Source organism: Platalea leucorodia (genome assembly GCF_965183815.1).
Source record: "Platalea leucorodia genome assembly, chromosome: 35".
In the NCBI taxonomy this organism is placed as follows: domain Eukaryota; kingdom Metazoa; phylum Chordata; class Aves; order Pelecaniformes; family Threskiornithidae; genus Platalea; species Platalea leucorodia.
In genome coordinates this window covers 411,509-427,400 of record NC_138857.1, presented here as the reverse complement: position 1 = coordinate 427,400, position 15,892 = coordinate 411,509, and the positions used below count along the sequence as shown (strand labels likewise).

The 15,892-nt window shown below is 58.3% G+C and overlaps 2 protein-coding genes and 1 long non-coding RNA gene across 8 annotated transcripts; 2 read left to right on the top strand and 1 right to left on the bottom strand.

The window, feature by feature from the left end:
- Window positions 1–501: 501 nt before the first annotated feature.
- TRAPPC14 (trafficking protein particle complex subunit 14) lies at window positions 502–5,150 on the top strand. Of its 5 annotated transcripts, XM_082334490.1 has the most exons (11): window positions 528–1,178; window positions 1,412–1,507; window positions 1,909–2,041; window positions 2,118–2,204; window positions 2,384–2,504; window positions 2,720–2,867; window positions 3,259–3,341; window positions 3,608–3,771; window positions 3,996–4,150; window positions 4,231–4,424; window positions 4,779–5,007. In XM_082334490.1, the coding sequence occupies exons 1-11, from the start codon at window positions 780–782 to the stop codon at window positions 4,930–4,932; spliced, it is 1,734 nt and encodes a 577-aa protein (XP_082190616.1). In that variant the 5' UTR covers window positions 528–779; the 3' UTR covers window positions 4,933–5,007. The 5 variants fall into 5 exon arrangements, with proteins under 5 accessions (XP_082190618.1, XP_082190617.1, XP_082190615.1 ...); XM_082334492.1 differs by lacking the exon at window positions 3,608–3,771 and having other exon boundaries at window positions 502–1,178; window positions 2,017–2,041; window positions 4,779–5,150; XM_082334489.1 differs by lacking the exon at window positions 3,608–3,771 and having other exon boundaries at window positions 514–1,178; window positions 4,779–5,150.
- A 541-nt stretch (window positions 5,151–5,691) lies between these two features.
- LAMTOR4 (late endosomal/lysosomal adaptor, MAPK and MTOR activator 4) lies at window positions 5,692–7,170 on the bottom strand. The gene is made up of 4 exons (XM_082334472.1): window positions 7,121–7,170; window positions 6,846–6,926; window positions 6,455–6,572; window positions 5,692–6,085 (listed from the first exon to the last, which is right to left on the bottom strand). Exons 1-4 carry the CDS (start codon window positions 7,121–7,123, stop codon window positions 5,988–5,990), a joined length of 300 nt encoding a protein of 99 aa, XP_082190598.1. The 5' UTR covers window positions 7,124–7,170; the 3' UTR covers window positions 5,692–5,987.
- A 94-nt stretch (window positions 7,171–7,264) lies between these two features.
- On the top strand, window positions 7,265–13,731 carry LOC309601478. 2 transcript variants are annotated; one of them, XR_014230568.1, is made up of 8 exons: window positions 7,265–7,506; window positions 10,557–10,925; window positions 11,203–11,313; window positions 11,787–11,876; window positions 12,033–12,137; window positions 12,461–12,479; window positions 12,598–12,638; window positions 13,111–13,731. It is a non-coding gene; the product is annotated as an uncharacterized lncRNA (long non-coding RNA). The 2 variants fall into 2 exon arrangements; XR_014230569.1 differs by having other exon boundaries at window positions 11,787–12,137.
- The last annotated feature ends 2,161 nt before the right edge of the window (window positions 13,732–15,892 follow it).

Genomic DNA, 15,892 nt, shown 5'->3' with positions numbered 1-15,892 from the left:
GGAATGGCCCCCCCCCCATGGTACAGCTGCGTGCCTCAGTTTACCAGGGCCGGGGAATGGCCCCCCATGGTACAGCTGCGTGCCTCAGTTTACCAGGGCTAGGGAATGGCCCCGCCTCATCAGGGCTCGCTTTGTGGTAACTATGGCAATAAAGACTGGAATCAGACCGCTGATTGGGTGCTGCTGCTGCCAGTCACTCGTCGGGGATGTCCCACCCTCGGGCAGGAGAGGAAGTCCCGCCCCTCCGGGGGCGATTGGTCCCTGTGCCGGAGGCGTAGCATCGATGCGTTCGGCGCTCGGCTGCCCGACCCGACCCAGGCGCTCGGAGCTCGGTCCTGCGCCCTGCGTGCGCCCCGCCCAGCCGCGCCCGGTCGCTCTGGCAGCGCCGCGCGGAGCCGGCCCCGGCCCCGACCCCGGGAGGCCCCGGCCCGGCCCGCTCCGCTCCCGGCACCTCCCCCGGCGCGGCCCGGCTCCGGGAGACCCTCCGGGCACGTCCGGCCCGGCCCCGGCATCCCCACCCCCGGCGTCCCCCGGTCCGGCCCCGGGATCCCCCGGGCCCCTCGTCTCCGGGGTTTTCCCTGGCCCGGAACCCGCTGGTGCCCCGGCATCGCCCCCCCGGGCCTTTCCGCCTGCTCCCCCTCCCCCCCCCCCCCGCAATCCCCCCGGTACGGCCAGGCCCCGGCACCCCCCCGGTCCCCGGGGTCCCGCCCCGGTCCCTGGGTCTGTCCCTTGCCCCTAAGAGTCCCCGGTTCTCCCCGGTTCCCCCGGGGCCGGTGCCCATGGAGTCGCAGTGCGATTACTTCATGTACTTCCCGGCGGTGCCGTTCGCGGCGCGGGAGCTGCTGTCGGGGGAACCGGGCCGGTACCGGGCGCTGCCCCGCCGCAACCACCTCTACCTGGGCGAGACCGTGCGGTTCCTCCTGGTGCTCCGCTGCCGCCCCGGCAGCGGCGGCGGCACCGGGCCGGGCCGGCCGCCCTGGGCCGAGCTGGCTGCCTCGCTGGCCGCCCTGGCCAGCGTCAGCCCCGGTGGCACAGAGGCCGGCGGGGACCGGGACGGGGACCTGGATGGCACCGGGGATGACACCGGGAGCGGGGCCTCGCCGGAGCCCACCGTCTTCCGGGACTGCCGGGCCTTGCTGACGCACAGCCAGGGCCCCCCGGGGCGCCCTGCCGCCGGGGTGGGTGATGGGGACCGGGGGGGGGAATATGGGGGCGAGGAGGAGTCGGGGGGACACAGGGACAAGGGAGGATTTGGTGGGGACATGGGGGAGAAGGGGATGTGGGAGCAAGGGAGGGGCCTGGGAACAAGAGGGGTGTGGGGACAAAGGGAGATGTGGGGATGAGGACCGGGGGAGGACACGGGGGATGTGGCTGGGGGTCCCTGTGGTGCTGAGCCGCGCTGTGTCTCCAGATACCGGTGGAGGACCCCATTGTGTCCACGGACGAGGTCATCTTCCCCCTGACCATCTCCCTCGACAAGCTGCCGCCTGGCACCGTCAAGGCCAAGGTGAGGCTGAGGGGGGGATGGGAGGGGACCTCAGGGACAGCATGGGGACCTCGAGGATGGGAGGGGACCTTGGGGACAATATGCAGTCATCAGGGACGGCATCTTGGGGACAGTGTGGGACCACAGAGCTGGCACAGAGATCTAGCCCTGCTCCTCCTTTCTGGGTCCATCAAGGGCAAGGTAGAATCTGGGGACAGGAGGTGGCCTTGGTCACAATGTGGGGACCTTGGGGACGGCGTAGTGACATGGGACGGGGAGCAGGATCTAGCCCTGCTTCCCCCTCTCTGGGTTCACGAAAGCCATGTGGGGTAGGCGTGAGGGACGGAAGGAGCCATGGGGACGGGGGGGGAGCTCGGGGCTGGACCCGGGCCGGCCGTGACCCATATCCCTGCTGTCCCCAGATCGTGGTGACGGTGTGGAAAAGGGACACGGAGCCACCCGAGCTGCAGGAGGGCGGCGGGTACCTAAGCCTGCTGCAGACACGGGCACCCGCACATGTCTTCCGCCAGGAGCAGGGGGCCTTCAAGGCGCAGGGTAGGAGCATCCCCACGTCCCCTCTCCTCCCCGTGTCCCCACGTCACGTGTCCCCTGACCGCCCGTGTCCCTGCAGTGAGCACCCTGCTGACGGTGCTGCCCCCACCCGTGGTGCGATGCCGCCAGCTCACCGTGTCCGGGAAGTACCTCACCGTGCTCAAAGGTGACGGGAACAGGGCAGTGGCATGGGGACAAGGGTCCCGGGGTGGCTGGGATGGGGACAGGGGTCCCAGGGTGGCTGGGACAGGGGTGGCGTCTGTGACAGAGCGGAGGACGTGACACAGGCTGGTCGGGGCCAGGACGGTGTCGCCTGTGCTGTCCCCTGATGTCCCCGTCCCCCAGTGCTCAACGGCTGGTCCCAGGAGGAGATCTCGCTGTGGGATGTGCAGATCCTGCCCAACTTCAACGCCAGTTACTTGCCCGTCATGCCCGACGGCTCTGTGCTGCTGGTCGATGACGTCTGGTGAGCGCTGGGACAGCTGGGGGACTGTCCCTGGGGCTGGGGGGGCACGACCGTGCCATTTTCCACACCCCGTGGGGCCCCCCCGCTTCCTCAGGACGGGGCTGTGCTGCGTCCCTGGCCCCACCCTGGGAAAGCCCTGGGGGGCACTGCCAGCCTCGGGCTGGCAGCGCGGGACCCTGCATGTCATTGAGCTGTCCCCGTGCTCCGTTCTGCAGCCACCACTCGGGTGAGGTGCCCGTGGGCGCCTTCTGCCGTGTGGCCAGTGCCGGCTCGGCCTGTCCCTGTGCCCTCAGCGCGCTCGAGGAGCACAACTTCCTCTTCCAGCTCCAGGCGCCCGAGAGGCCCCCTGAGGATGCCAAGGAGGTGAGTGGACACCGGTGGGACCCTCAGGGCTGGGGGTACACTAGGGGTGACTGCCCTGAGGCCAGGCACAAGGGGACACTGGGGGGACGTCCCGGGCAGGGACTGTCCTAGTTGGGAGATGTTGTCTGGGCCAGGATCAAGGGGCACCATCCCGGTCGGTGGCCTGGAGGATGCTGTCCTTGTGCAGGGGTCCTTGTCCTCCCCTGGGGCAGTGGAGACCACCCTCGCTGGGACGTGGGGCCACCGTCCTTGCTGTGGGGGACTGTCCTTGTTGGGCCCTGAGGTGTTTGTCCTTGCCAGGGAGCCTAGGGGAACGTGGGGATGTTGGGGACCGTCCTTGCTGGGAGCAGTGGTGGCAAGGACATCTCTGACCTGTTGTCCCCCCACCCAGGGCTTGGAGGTCCCACTGGTGGCTGTGATCCAGTGGTCAACGCCAAAACTGCCCTTCACCAGCAGCATCTACACGCACTACCGGTGAGAGCCGCTCCAAGGGTCCTTGATGTGGCCTGTCCCCAAGCCAGGAGGGACCCCCAGATCCTCCTGCCCCAAGGGGGGGACCCAGAGATATCCCTGCCCCTGCTTGTGCCATTAACCTCATGTCCTGGGGCTGCCGTGTGGCTGTCTCCATGTCCCTGTTCCCGTGTCCTCGGGGCTCTGCGGGGCTGTCCCATGTTGCTAATCCCACGTCCCCATGGCTCCTGGTGGCCGTCCCCATGTCAGTACCCCCCTCCCATCCCCAGGCTGCCAAGCATCCGCCTGGAGCGGCCGCGCTTCGTGATGACAGCTGCCTGCGAGTCCCCAGTGCGGGCCCGGCAGCGCTTCACCGTCACCTACACGCTGCTCAACGACCTCCAGGACTTCCTGGCCGTGCGCCTTGTCTGGACGCCCGAGACCGCCACGGCCGGTGGGGACAGAGGGGACAGGGTCCGGCAGGGGACCGAGAGGGTGGGGAGGGGATCAGAGGGGCTGGAGGTGCCTCTGGGTGCAGCTAAGAGGGGACAGATGGGGTGACGGAAGGGGGGCGGAGATCCAGGGAGGCCAGGAGGGGCGGCCGGGGACAGTCGTAGCCAGGAGGTGGCCGGGCGGGGGCCAGCAGTCCCATCCCCGCCGTGCTGATGTTCCCCGCAGGGAAGAAGCTGTCTGGGGAGGAGCGCCGGGCCACGCAGGCAGCACTGGACGCCATCGTGTGCCACACGCCGCTCAACAACCTGGGATACTCGCGCAAGGGCAGTGCCCTCACCATCCGCGTGGCCTTCCAGGCGCTGCGGGCCGGCCTCTTCGAGGTGAGGCTGCCCAGCCGCGGGGCCCCCGGGACCCCCCTGGGGCCTGGCCCAACATCACTGTGTCCCCTGTCCATCCCCAGCTGTCCCAGCACATGAAGCTGAAGCTGCAGTTCACGGCCAGCGTGGCCAACCCGCCGCCCGAGGCCCGCCCCGTGTCGCGCAAGAGCAGCCCCAGCAGCCCGGCCGTGCGGGACCTGGTGGAGCGGCACCAGGCCGGGCTGGGCCGGTCCCAGTCCTTCTCCCACCAGCAGCCATCCCGCAGCCACCTCATGAGGTACCTGGCAGAGGGACACGTGGGACGGGCAGGGCACCTGGGGTGGGCTTGGAAGGGACACCTGGAAGGAGAGGGGCAGGGGGTGGGATCAGAGCAGGGTTGGGGGGGCACGCAGAAGGGTGTCGTGGTGGGGGGACAGGCAGGACAGGGCTGGGGCACACCTGGGACAGGGACACCCAGGACAGGGGTGGATGCGGTGGGGGGATGGCTGGGGCTGATGGGGACACAGCAGGGGGACACCTGGGACCGGGAGAGGAGGTGGGACAGGAGACAGCTGCAGGGGGAGAGCACAGGGAAGGGACAGCCAGCCCCGCAGGGACCTGGAGCAGCCCCCCTTACCTCTCCACGCCCCAGGTCAGGCAGCGTGATGGAGCGGCGTGCCATCACCCCACCGGTGGGGTCCCCTGTGGGGCGTCCCCTCTACCTGCCCCCCGAGAAGACGGTGCTGTCCCTGGACAAGATTGCCAAGCGGGAGTGCAAGGTGCTGGTTGTGGAGCCCGTCAAGTGATGGGGACCTTGGGGACAACGGGGATGGATAAATCCTGCTGCGTCCTGGAGACTGCGCTGGAAGGGGACAAGCTTGGGGGGGGTGCGCGGGGGGCTGGGGACGGGGCTGTGTCCCCGCATCCCCGGGGGATGAACCTGCTGCTTCACTGGGACTGGACTGGAAGGTGCCACGGGGGAACCAATGGGGACAGGGGTCTGTCCTCAGCCCGGGGGTGACAATGCTCTGGGGACGGGGGTGGCACAGGGGAAGCGGGGGGACGTCCTGCGGCTGGTCCCAGCGCTGTTTACACCCCTTCAGCTTCCTGCGTTGCCTTGAATTTGGCTGCTTGGGGGGGGGGGGAGGGATGGGGGGGAACAAGGGACCAGGACCTGTCCCTGGGGCCGCAGGGGACACTGGGACCTGTCCCCAGGGCGCCGAGCCAAAGGCGAGTCCTGCACTGCCAACCCCCGCGCCCTGCCGGGGACGGGGACATCCCCACGCCTCCCGGTACGGGTGGCACCTCCACTCCGTTATTTATTTGTCTCCACACTGGCTGCCATCCGTGTGCGTGTGCACGTGCCAATAAAGCACTGGCCTGGACAAGGGGACAAGTCTGTCACTGGGGGAGGGCAGGGGATGCTGGGGTGACTTGGGGTGTCGCGGGGAGTGAAAGTGGGGGGAGCGGGAGCCCCCCAAAGGACTCTGCATCCCCTCTCCTGTGTGAGGGCCCCGTCTCACTCCGTGCCCTGTCCTGAGCAGACCGGTATCCCCACCAAAGGAGCCGGGTGGCAGGACATAATTTATTGCCTCAACAGAGGGACAGTGTGCGTGGGGGGGTGACGCTGCGGGGCCCCAAGGCATGCACAGGGGACGCCACGTGGCCTCGGGGACTGAAGGGACGTGCAGGACCAGTCCCCAAGGCCCTTGAGGTGACAGGGACACGAGCGGGCGTCGCTGCAGGGCCCTGGGGCCAGCAGGGACAGGGGAGCCGGGCGTTCCCCCCCACCCCCTGAGGCCCTGGGGACAGTGGGGATGAGGGGGACCGTCCCCGCTCTCGGCGACAGCAGGGATGCATCTCAGACGGCAACGGGCTCCTGGACGTGGTTCTGCCGCTTCACCACGAAGAGCTTCTGTCCGGAGACGGTGACGAGGAGGGAGTGTTCCCCAAACACCACTGCGGGGACAGGGTGAGCACAGGGACAGGGCTACCGCCAGCACCCCAAGGACACTGGGGGAGAGCACCCGGGGTGGTGGGGACACCGCCACAGGGACAGCGCGGCGGTCGGGGCTGTTCTGGGCACAGTGGGGCCACCGGGAGTGAGGGTCACAGCCGCCTTAGGAGAGTAGGGCCGCCTCTACTGGGGGGGGATAACCTGGGGTCACCCCTAAAACATCGGGAACAGCAGTGCCACCACTGGGGAGAGCGCAGCGGTCACAGCCACCGGGGGCACTTCAGGGCCACCAGCACTGCCCTGGGGCAGTTTTGGGGACACTGTCTTGACCCTGGGGGCGGCGTGGGGGGTCAGGGCCACCCCAGACTCACCCGAGAGGCGCTTGAAGGGGGGGTCGTGGCCACGCTGGAGCCGCAGCCCGCAGGCCGTGGCCACCAGCTCTGAGAGGATGGCGGCCGTCTGCTCATCGTTCTCCAGGTCGCCCGATGACTGGGGGGGAACAGCGTCAGTGGGACCCCGGGGCCTGAGCCGCCCCCCCCGACACGCGGGTACCCCTTCCGCCCCCCAGGACGCGGGTGTCCGGCCGCCACCCCTCGCCCCGGCATCCAGGTGCCTCCAGGTACCTCCGCGTCCCTTCTGCGCCCCCCCCCCCCCCCCCCCCGCAGGGACGGTGGCCCGGTGACCCGGTGACCCTCCCTGCTCCCCCCGCCCTGCCCCGGGACCCCGCCCCGGGCCTCCGGGAGCGGGTGCCGCCGCCCTCACCGCCAGCACGGCCCCGTCGCTGATGACCAGGTAGCCCAGCTGGTCCGGGATGCGCTCCAGCCCCTGGGTCAGCGCCGTGGTCTGGGGACGGGGGACGGGGGGGCCGTCAGCCCACACGGCACAGGGCCCCCCGGTTCTCCGCGCGCCTCAGCGCTCCGCTGCCGCCGCTGCCCCCTGCCCCAGCGCCTCCGGTTCCAGCCGCCCCCGGGCCCCAAAGCGCCGGCCCCGGCCCCGGTCCCCGCCCCATCCCGGTCCCGGTCCCTCCCAGCGCTCACCATGGCGCCGCTCCGGCGCCGTCCCGGTCAGGTGACAGCCGCGCCCCGCCCCCCCCGCCCCATTGGCGCAGGGTTCCGCCCGTCACTGGCCCGCCCGCCAATGGGAGCGGGCTGGGCGAGCCGCGCGCGGGGCCGCTTCCGGGAGCGAGGCCGCGCTCCGCGGGGCAGCGGGGAGCGGCCCTCGGCATCGCCGAAACCGGCGGCCGCGTTGCGGTTGTTGCCGCGGGGAGGCAGCCGGACTTCGCCGTGAACCCCGTCGTGTAGAACAGGCTCCGGCTCCCGCGTCAAACGGGATCCGCCTCTTCCAAGGCTGCGCTGCGTCCTCTGCAGTTAGCGCCACAGCAGTGAGACATTTTACGCCCGCGACTTGTTTTGCGCTTGTGTCTGTAGGTGAAACTTTCTCCATAAAGCCATGTCTAGCATCAGGAACGCGTTAATGACGCAAGCGATGATTTCTGTATGTGGCTTTGTGTTGGTAGGGGCCTCAGAATAATTTCCAGCTCGTGTTATTAATCACCATTTTAATCTCGAGTCGGCATGGGGGGGGCTTTTCCCACCTGCTCTGTTTTTTGGAATGCTATTACTTGACAAATGGCTCTGCTTCCCACCGGATCGTGTAGCACCTGATGCCCACGCGTTGTTTTTGTGGCTGGCTCAAAAGGTGGGCAGGAGAACGTCTTGGGCTACGCAAGCTCCCTCTTCATAGGCTCTTCTGGGAGCCGCGGCCCCGCTCCCCCCCGGGTCCGGGGCCTTCGCCCAGGTGTGCAAAGGGCCGATTCACACGCAGCATCGCGATACCCATCCGTTCCGTGTGGACAGCTTCGGGGAGGCGGCGATGTGCTGGGGGGCTTTGGCAACGGCCCCTATTCAATGCCTTCCTCTGTCCCGCACCCCGTCGCTTTTAAAATTCTCCTTCCGTGGCTCCTTCTATCCATCTCCCCGTCCCCGTTGTTTTAATATTCCCGTGTCTCTTGTACCCGATCCCTGGTTACGTTTTCTTTCTGCGTCGTCCTCTATCCATCTCCCTGTCCCTAGGTTTTAATCCTTGTCTATGTTTCTGGTACTCAGTTGCTTTTTAAAATCCCTTCTAGGTCTCCCTCTATCCGTCTCCCTTTCTTGATTTTTTTTTTTTTTTTAATTTTTCCCGTATATTTCTTGTACCCCATTGCGATTTGATGTCTCTTTCAAGAATTCCCTTTATCTGGCTCCCTTCCCCTAAAGTTCACTTCCTCCCTTTCATCTGCATACCCTCTCACTTTTTAAATTTCCTTTCAATATTTCCTTCTATTCTCATCCCTGCTCCTATTTTTTAATTCTTTCCTGTGTTTCTTGTAGCCTGTCGCTTTTAAAAATTTCTTTCTATGTCTCCCACTGATTCCTTGTCACTATTTTTTAATTCCTCCCTCTCTCTCCTGTACCCAGTTGCTGTAAAAAAATTTCTTTCTATATCTCCATTTATTTAGTCTCCTGTTCTTATTTTTTTTTCCTGTCGATACTATACTCTGCCAATTTAAAATTTTGTTTCTATGGCTACTTTTAGCCAGCTCACTGTCTTTATTTTCTGATTCTCTCCTGTCTGTCCTGTACCCTGTTGCTTCTTCAATTTTCTTTCTATGCCTGCTTTTATCAAGCTCCCTATCCATAGTTTTTAACTCTTTCCTGTGTTGTGTACCCTGTTGCCTTTAAAATTTACTTTTATGTGTATCTCTATTTTTCCCCCATTCTTATTTTTTGATTTACTCCTGTCTTTCCTTAAAGCCATCACATTTTACATTTTCTTTCTACGTCAAAGTTTATCTACTTTGCTGTCCCTATTTTTTATATTTTCCTGTCTATCCTGTACCCAGTCGCTTTTAAAATTTTCTTTCCATGTCTCCTTTAACCAATTCACTGTCTGTCTTTTTTGTTTCTCGTCTGTCTTGTACCTAATTGCTTTTGAAATTTTCTTCCTATGCATCTCTGTATTTTTCTCCCTATTCTTATTTTGTAACTTTTCCCTTGTCTTTCCTTAATGCCTCCGCTTTTATAATTTTCTTCCTGTCTCTCTATCACCCTACCCTTATTTTAAAAATTATTTCTTGTCTTTCCTTAATGCCTTTGCTTTTAAAATTTTCTTTCTGTGTCAACTTTTAACCCGTTTTCTGTCCCCCATTTTGATTTTTTTTCCTGCTTGTCCTTTACCCAGTTGCTTTTAAAATTTTCTTTCTATGGCTCCTTTAACCAATTCACTGTCTTTTTTAAAAATTTTTTTCCTGTCTGTCCTGAGCCCCATTGCTTTTACAATTTTCATTCTGTGTCTACTTTTATCAAGATCCCTATCCATATTTTTCAATTTATTCCTGTGTACCCTGTCACTTCAGAAATTATATTTCCATGTGTGTTTTAACTAAAAAACAAAAAAATTTGCCGTATTTGTGCTTTAATTATTTCTTGTCTTTCCTTAGTGCTGTCGCTTTTAACGTTTTCTTTCTACGTCTCCGTTTTAGTTTGCTATCCCTATTTTCTTCGTTTTTCCCCTTAATTTCCTGAATTATTCTCGCTTTTAAAAAGTTCTTTCTATGCCTACTTTTTTCCTTCATTGTCTTTTTAAAAATTATTTCTTTTCTTGCTTCTTTGCCATCACTTTTTAGAGTTTCCTTTTCTTTCTACTTCTCTGTTGTAGTTTAATATCGCTATTATTTAATTTTTCTTTATTTCCTTAATCTATTTCTAAAATTTTCTGTCTGCTTTTCTTGTTAGCTGTCTTTAATTATTTGTTGTCCTCCCTTAGTGCCTCTGCTGTTAAAATTTCTTTCTACGTCTGTGTTTTAGTTTGTTGAACCTATTTTTTTAAATTTTCTCTTTACTTCCCTAACCCCCTTGCTTTTTAGATTTTCTGCTTTTGTCCCGTTCACTGTCTTTATTTTACTGTCTGTTTTTTTTAATAATTTCTTGTCTTTCCTTAGCGCCCTCTCTTTTTGAAACTTTCTTTCTCCTTCTCTGAGTTTGCTGACCCTATTTTTTAATTCTTTCTCTTTATTTCCTTAATCCCCCTCTTCTTTTTAAATGTTCTTTCTATGCCAACTTTTGTTCCTTTTGCTGGTTTTAAAGAACGATTTATTTCCCCGCAGGGGATTGTGGGAAGGGCGGTGGGCGGGGCCGGGGGCGCATGAGCGCAGCCCCTGCGGAGGGACTCATTCTGCTCCGGGGCCGGTGCTCTGCTGTTTCTTTAGGCGATCGTGGCTTTTGGGCAGGTGCGTTTCGACGTCGGGAGAACCGGAGGTGTCTTTTTGAGGCAAGGCTCAGCAGCCTGTATATTCGAAAGTACACTTGCATGCAGCTTTGTGCTTGGTTTTTTTTTTGTTTTTTTTCGGGTCAGTAATTTTGTATTGGGCGTTCAGGGGTGGCAAAATGGTTTAATAGGATGTGTTTTGGTTTTGTTCTTTTTTTTCCTAAGTGCTTTGTGTTTTCCTGGACTTCCTGATTTTATTGAAGATGGAGCCTCGTTTCTCACCAGTTTTGCGGCGTACCGTGCCAGTTGTTGACACCATCTCCTAATAGGGCTGATGGCGCGATGACCTAGCAGGGGCTGAGGTGGGCATCTTGTATGCATCTGTAGATGGAGCTTCAGCATTGCTCAAGAAAGCAGCAGGGCCGTAAGGCGTAGCGCCTTTCAGGGTATGGAACAGCTCATCGCCTTTCCCCATCGCTGACGGCGTACCCTGTTCTCCCTGGAGCCTTTGTGGATTGCGGCAGGCCCCTCGGAGATGATAAGCATCAGGACTTCGGTTATTTTGTGGGCCTGGAGTCCGTGGGAGGATGAAAGGTAAGGGGTGCTCGCAGAAGGCAGGGCACAGCTGGGAAGAGCGGCTCCCGAGGAGCGGCCGACGCGGGGGGTTCAGGGGTGCAAATACAGGGCAGGAGCTGTCGGGAAGGAGCGGGCTTGCTTCCCTGCCAGTTCAGGAGAAGAGAAGGGGTTTCTCCAAGTTTTGGGACCAGGGGATGGTTGGGCAAGGGAGGCGGGTTCATCAACCTTTCTTGGATGGGTTTTGTAGTCGGATTTGGGTTTTGCTGAGGTCTGTTCTGTTTTTGTCTCTCCACAGGCAATGGGAGGTACGGCAAAGTCACGAGAAGCACAGTGTAAACTGTCCAGGCCTCTGCGTCACGACGTGCGGGGCCGAATGTCAGACAACTCTCATCTCGGGAAGCATTGGGTACGTTAAGTTACGTTAACATATACCCTCCGGAACCCTGAGGTCTCCGGCGCCTCCCTGGGCGCTTTGTGGTGCCCCCAGCGCCTCCCTCTGCTCCCAGGCTTCATAGTGCAGTGCTACCTAATAGGAGCACTGTGGATGCAAGCAGCCTGGGGCAGCCCAGCGTCCTGTCCCCTATGTGTCAGTGCTCCCACGCGAGCATGCTCCCTCCACCGAGGGGTTCTCCGTGCTGCAGTTCGTGGAGTCATTTAGGAGTTACTTATCCGTAAAGGAAGAGTCTGTCATTACGCCAGCCATGGTCATTTGCTGCTTGTAGCTCTTTTGGTGTTTGGCCTGCTGGTCTTTGCCTATATTTGAGTCATCTGGCAGTAACTAATTTTTGTGTGTCAGTGGGTAGATAATAATAATATTAATAAGTAATAATATTAATAAGTAATAATAATAATAAGTAATAATATTACTTATTCTTGCAGCTTAAGTAATAGGTCTGGGCTGAGCAGGACAGGCGAGCAAGGCATGACAAGAAAAGCGAGTGGACGGCATTGTGGGCCGTGACGGGGGAGGTGAGGTCGATCGTTTGGGTTTTGTGGTTTTGGGGTCTCTGTGTTGCCTGAGTATGTGAGTCAGTCCAAGGGATTTGTTAGTCTGTTTTGCATGGTGGGCTCTTTCTTTTGGAAAGCAGTATGTAACATCTGTGTGCCTCTCCACGCTTTCCCAAGGGAGGCCTGGCATCAAATGTTATGGTTCCTGAGTCATCGGAGAAGGACCGACTGTACGAGCAGGCGCCTGACGTGGATGCTGACCCCGGAGGCGCAGCATGGGAGGTGAGCAGATCCGTGTTAGCCTGCTGGGGGAAAGGATGAGTCAGGCATGCGGCTATTGGGGTACAGGAAAGAAGAGGGAAAGGTGTATACTAATTAGGGGTATTACTGTCTGTCTGTTTTTGTTTTTTGACTCACTGATGTTGCTGTGTCAGCCTGGCAGGTCAGAGCACAAAGCACAGATCAACAAGGTTAGTGGGGCGAAGAAGTTGGAATGGAGAAGGTTCGGTGTTGGCTAGGGTATTTGTCAGCACCTGTTTGACTTTGTATTATTGTTGCTGCAGATGCGCAATAGGGAGCTTTGATTTTTTTTTTTTTTTTTGCAGGTGATGCACATGGCATCAGGTGAGTGAAGCAGCACATTGAGTGGTCCAAGAAGGCGAGGAGGTTGTCGGCTGAGTTGGCATCTGAGAGTGAAGTATCCTGTGGCAACTCGGTGAAGCTTTTCTCTTTGGTTTTGCAGGTTCTGTGCGGGCCGTCTTTGGAATCGGATGAGCATTTGAGGTGAGCTGGGTAGTAGAGAGGAGGAGCACGGGACTGGTGATTTTCTTACAAGCGCAATTGTGATTTCGTGTCTCTTGGTGCCACATGTCGGCCGCAGGGGTGCCCCTGAGGCAGGCTTCTGTGATCCCTCGTGCTTCCATTCCCTTTTGAGCTTATTGTATCCTCAAGATGATGAGTCCCCCTCTTTCTCTCTTCTACCTCTCTGTTTTCTTTTTCTCTTTGTGCTTCTGTCCTGTTCCCTGTCCCTCTTTTTCATCTTCTGTCTCTGTCCTGCAGCCCATCACTATTTTTGTCTTTCTCCATCTATATGTCTGTCTTCCTATCCCAATTTTTTAAATTTATCCCTCTCTGTCCTTTAGCACTTCACAATTCCCATTCCCCTGCCTCTCTGTCTGGCTCCATGTCCCTATTTTTTTTTTTAATTCCTCTCTCTCTGCCCTTCAGCTCATCAAGGTTTTTTGGCATTTCTCAGTTCACAGCCACTTCCAGCTCCAAGACGGATCTGCTGCCAGTCCAAGCCGAGCCCATCGGCGATGCTGGTTGTGCCTCTGGGATGGACATTTAAGAAGGGGTAAAAAATGCTGTGCAGATGCTGTGATAGAGAAAACGTGAGTGTGAAACAGCCCTGCAGGCACTAAGGTCGGTGACGAAGGAGGGGGAGGAGATGCTCCAGGCACTGGAGCAGAGATTCCCCTGCAGGCTGTGGTGAAGGCCATGGTGAGGCAGGTCGTCCTCCTGGAGCCCGTGGAGGTCCGCGGTGGAGCAGACATGCACCTGCAGCCCATGGAGGACCCCATGCCGCAGCAGGTGGATGTGCCTGAAGGAAGCTGTGACCCCATGGAGGGCTTGCGCTGGAGCAGGCTCCTGGCAGCACCTGCGGCCCCGTGGAGAGGAGCCCACGCTGGAGCAGAAGAAGAGCGCGAGGAGGAAGGAGCGGCAGAGATGATGTGTGATGAACTGAGTGTGACCCCTGCTCCCTGTCCCCCTGCATTGCTCGGGGGTGGGATGTAGGGAGGTCAGGAGTCGTGGAGATGAGCCCAGGAAAAAAGAGCGGGCTGTTTTTTAGATTTGTTCTTATTTCTTATTGTTCTGATCTTGATTTTGATTGACAATAAATTTAATTACCCCAAGTTGAGTCTGTTTTGCCTGTGACAGTAATGGGGGAGTGATCTCTTTGTCCTTATCTTGACCTACAAGGTTTTTTCTTGTGTTTTCTTCCCCTGTCTTGTTGAGGAGGGGGAGCGATAGAGCGGCTTGGTGGGCACCCGGCAGCCAGCCGAGGTCAACCCACCACAGTTGCTTTCTTTTCTGTCCCTATTTTTTAATTCTTGCCTATGTTTCTTGTACCCCATTGCTTTTGAAACTTACTTTCTACTTCTCCATCCCTATTTGTTAAAATCTTGCATATATTTCTCAAACTCAGTTGCTTTTTAAATTTTCTTGCTACCTTTCCCTCTCTCTTTCATTTCTTGCCAGTGTTTCTTACACCCTGTTGCTTTTCAAATTTTCTTCCTACATCTCCCTCTATGCAGCTCCATGTACTTATTTTTTAATTCTCGTGTATGATTCTTGTATCCTGTCACTTACAAAATTTTCTTACAAAATGTCTCCCTCTATCCATCTCTGTCTCTAACTCTTAATTCTTCCCTCTCTGTCCTCTACCCTGTCACTTTTTACACTTTCTTTCTAGATCTCCCTCTTTCTAGCTCCCTGTCTCTATTTGTTTGTTAGTTCTTGCCTATGTTTCTTGCACCCCGTTGCTTTTTGAGAATTTTCTTTCTACGTCTACCTCTATCGGGCTGTTTCTATTTTTTAATTTCTTGCCTACGTTTCCACCCCCCCACCCCCTTTAGAATTTTTCTGTGTCCCTTGTCTTGTCTCTATCTTGTTGTCCTGCTGGTCCCTTCCACCTCTCTCTCCTGCTCCCTGTCTCTCTTATTTATTCCTCCATCTCTCTGCTCTCTCTACACTGTTGTCCTCCTCCCCATCCCTCTCCTGTTTGCAGCATCCCATTTTCTGGCTCCCTGTCCCACATCTCTTCCCTGTGTCCCTCTGACTTTCCCACTGCTTTTCTCTTTCCCTCTCTCCTCCTGCATTTGGGCAGTGAAACTTGCAATTTCTTACAGCTGGGGTTTCTTATGTGCATTAATGAATAAACTTTCCCTGCCTCCTCTGTGCCCCTGGATGTGTTTGCAGCCCCTGGGTGCAGAGCATGTGGCTGTGGAGAGGTGCAGGGGAGGGGGTGATGTGCTGGGGGGCGTTGGCAATGGCCCCTGTTCCTGATGGGCTCCAGCTGGGTCTAGGGCAGCCCCAGGTGTGGCCAGTGAGGCTGAGGATGGGGCTGGCCCTGCTGGGTGAAGGGGCTCCAGCTGGGTCTAGGGCAGCCCCAGGTGTGGCCAGTGAGGCTGAGGATGGGGCTGGCCCTGCTGGGTGAAGGGGCTCCAGCGGGGTCTAGGGCAGCCCCAGGTGTGGCCAGTGAGGCTGAGGATGGGGCTGGCCCTGCTGGGTGAAGGGGCTCCAGCGGGGTCTAGGGCAGCCCCAGGTGTGGCCAGTGAGGCTGAGGATGGGGCTGGCCCTGCTGGGTGAAGGGGCTCCAGCGGGGTCTAGGGCAGCCCCAGGTGTGGCCAGTGAGGCTGAGGATGGGGCTGGCCCTGCTGGGTGAAGGGGCTCCAGCGGGGTCTAGGGCAGCCCCAGGTGTGGCCAGTGAGGCTGAGGATGGGGCTGGCCCTGCTGGGCGAAGGGGCTCCAGCTGTAAAAGGGGCTGCCTGGGCATGCCTAGGGCTCTGTGGGCGAGCCACCAGGTATTGAGGAAGCCTTGCGGATGAGGAGCATAGAGGTGTCCGCTGCATGCTGCTGAGTGGGCGAGGGTCCGGCATGCAGCACTGCAGAGGAGGAAGGGGCAGAGGCAGAGAGAGAAGCGTCGAGGCGATGAAGGTCTCCTGCTGGCACCAGGAGCTGTGGTGAGTCACGCGTCCTCTCCTCTGCATCCTGGCCCGTCTCTGCCACCCTTCTCCAGATGTCTGCCTGCCTCCCTTCCTCGGTCTCCCTCTCTGCCCACCTCCCTGTATGGCTCCCCAAAACTTGTTATTCTTCTGCCAACTCTGGAGAATACCCCGTTGCATTTTATATTTTTTCTATGCGTCTCTCTAGCCAGCTCCCTCTCCCTATTTTGTAGTTTTTCTGCACTGCCTTGTAGCCTATTATTTTTAAATTTTAATTTCTATATCTCCCCCCTATCCAGCTCCCTGACCCTA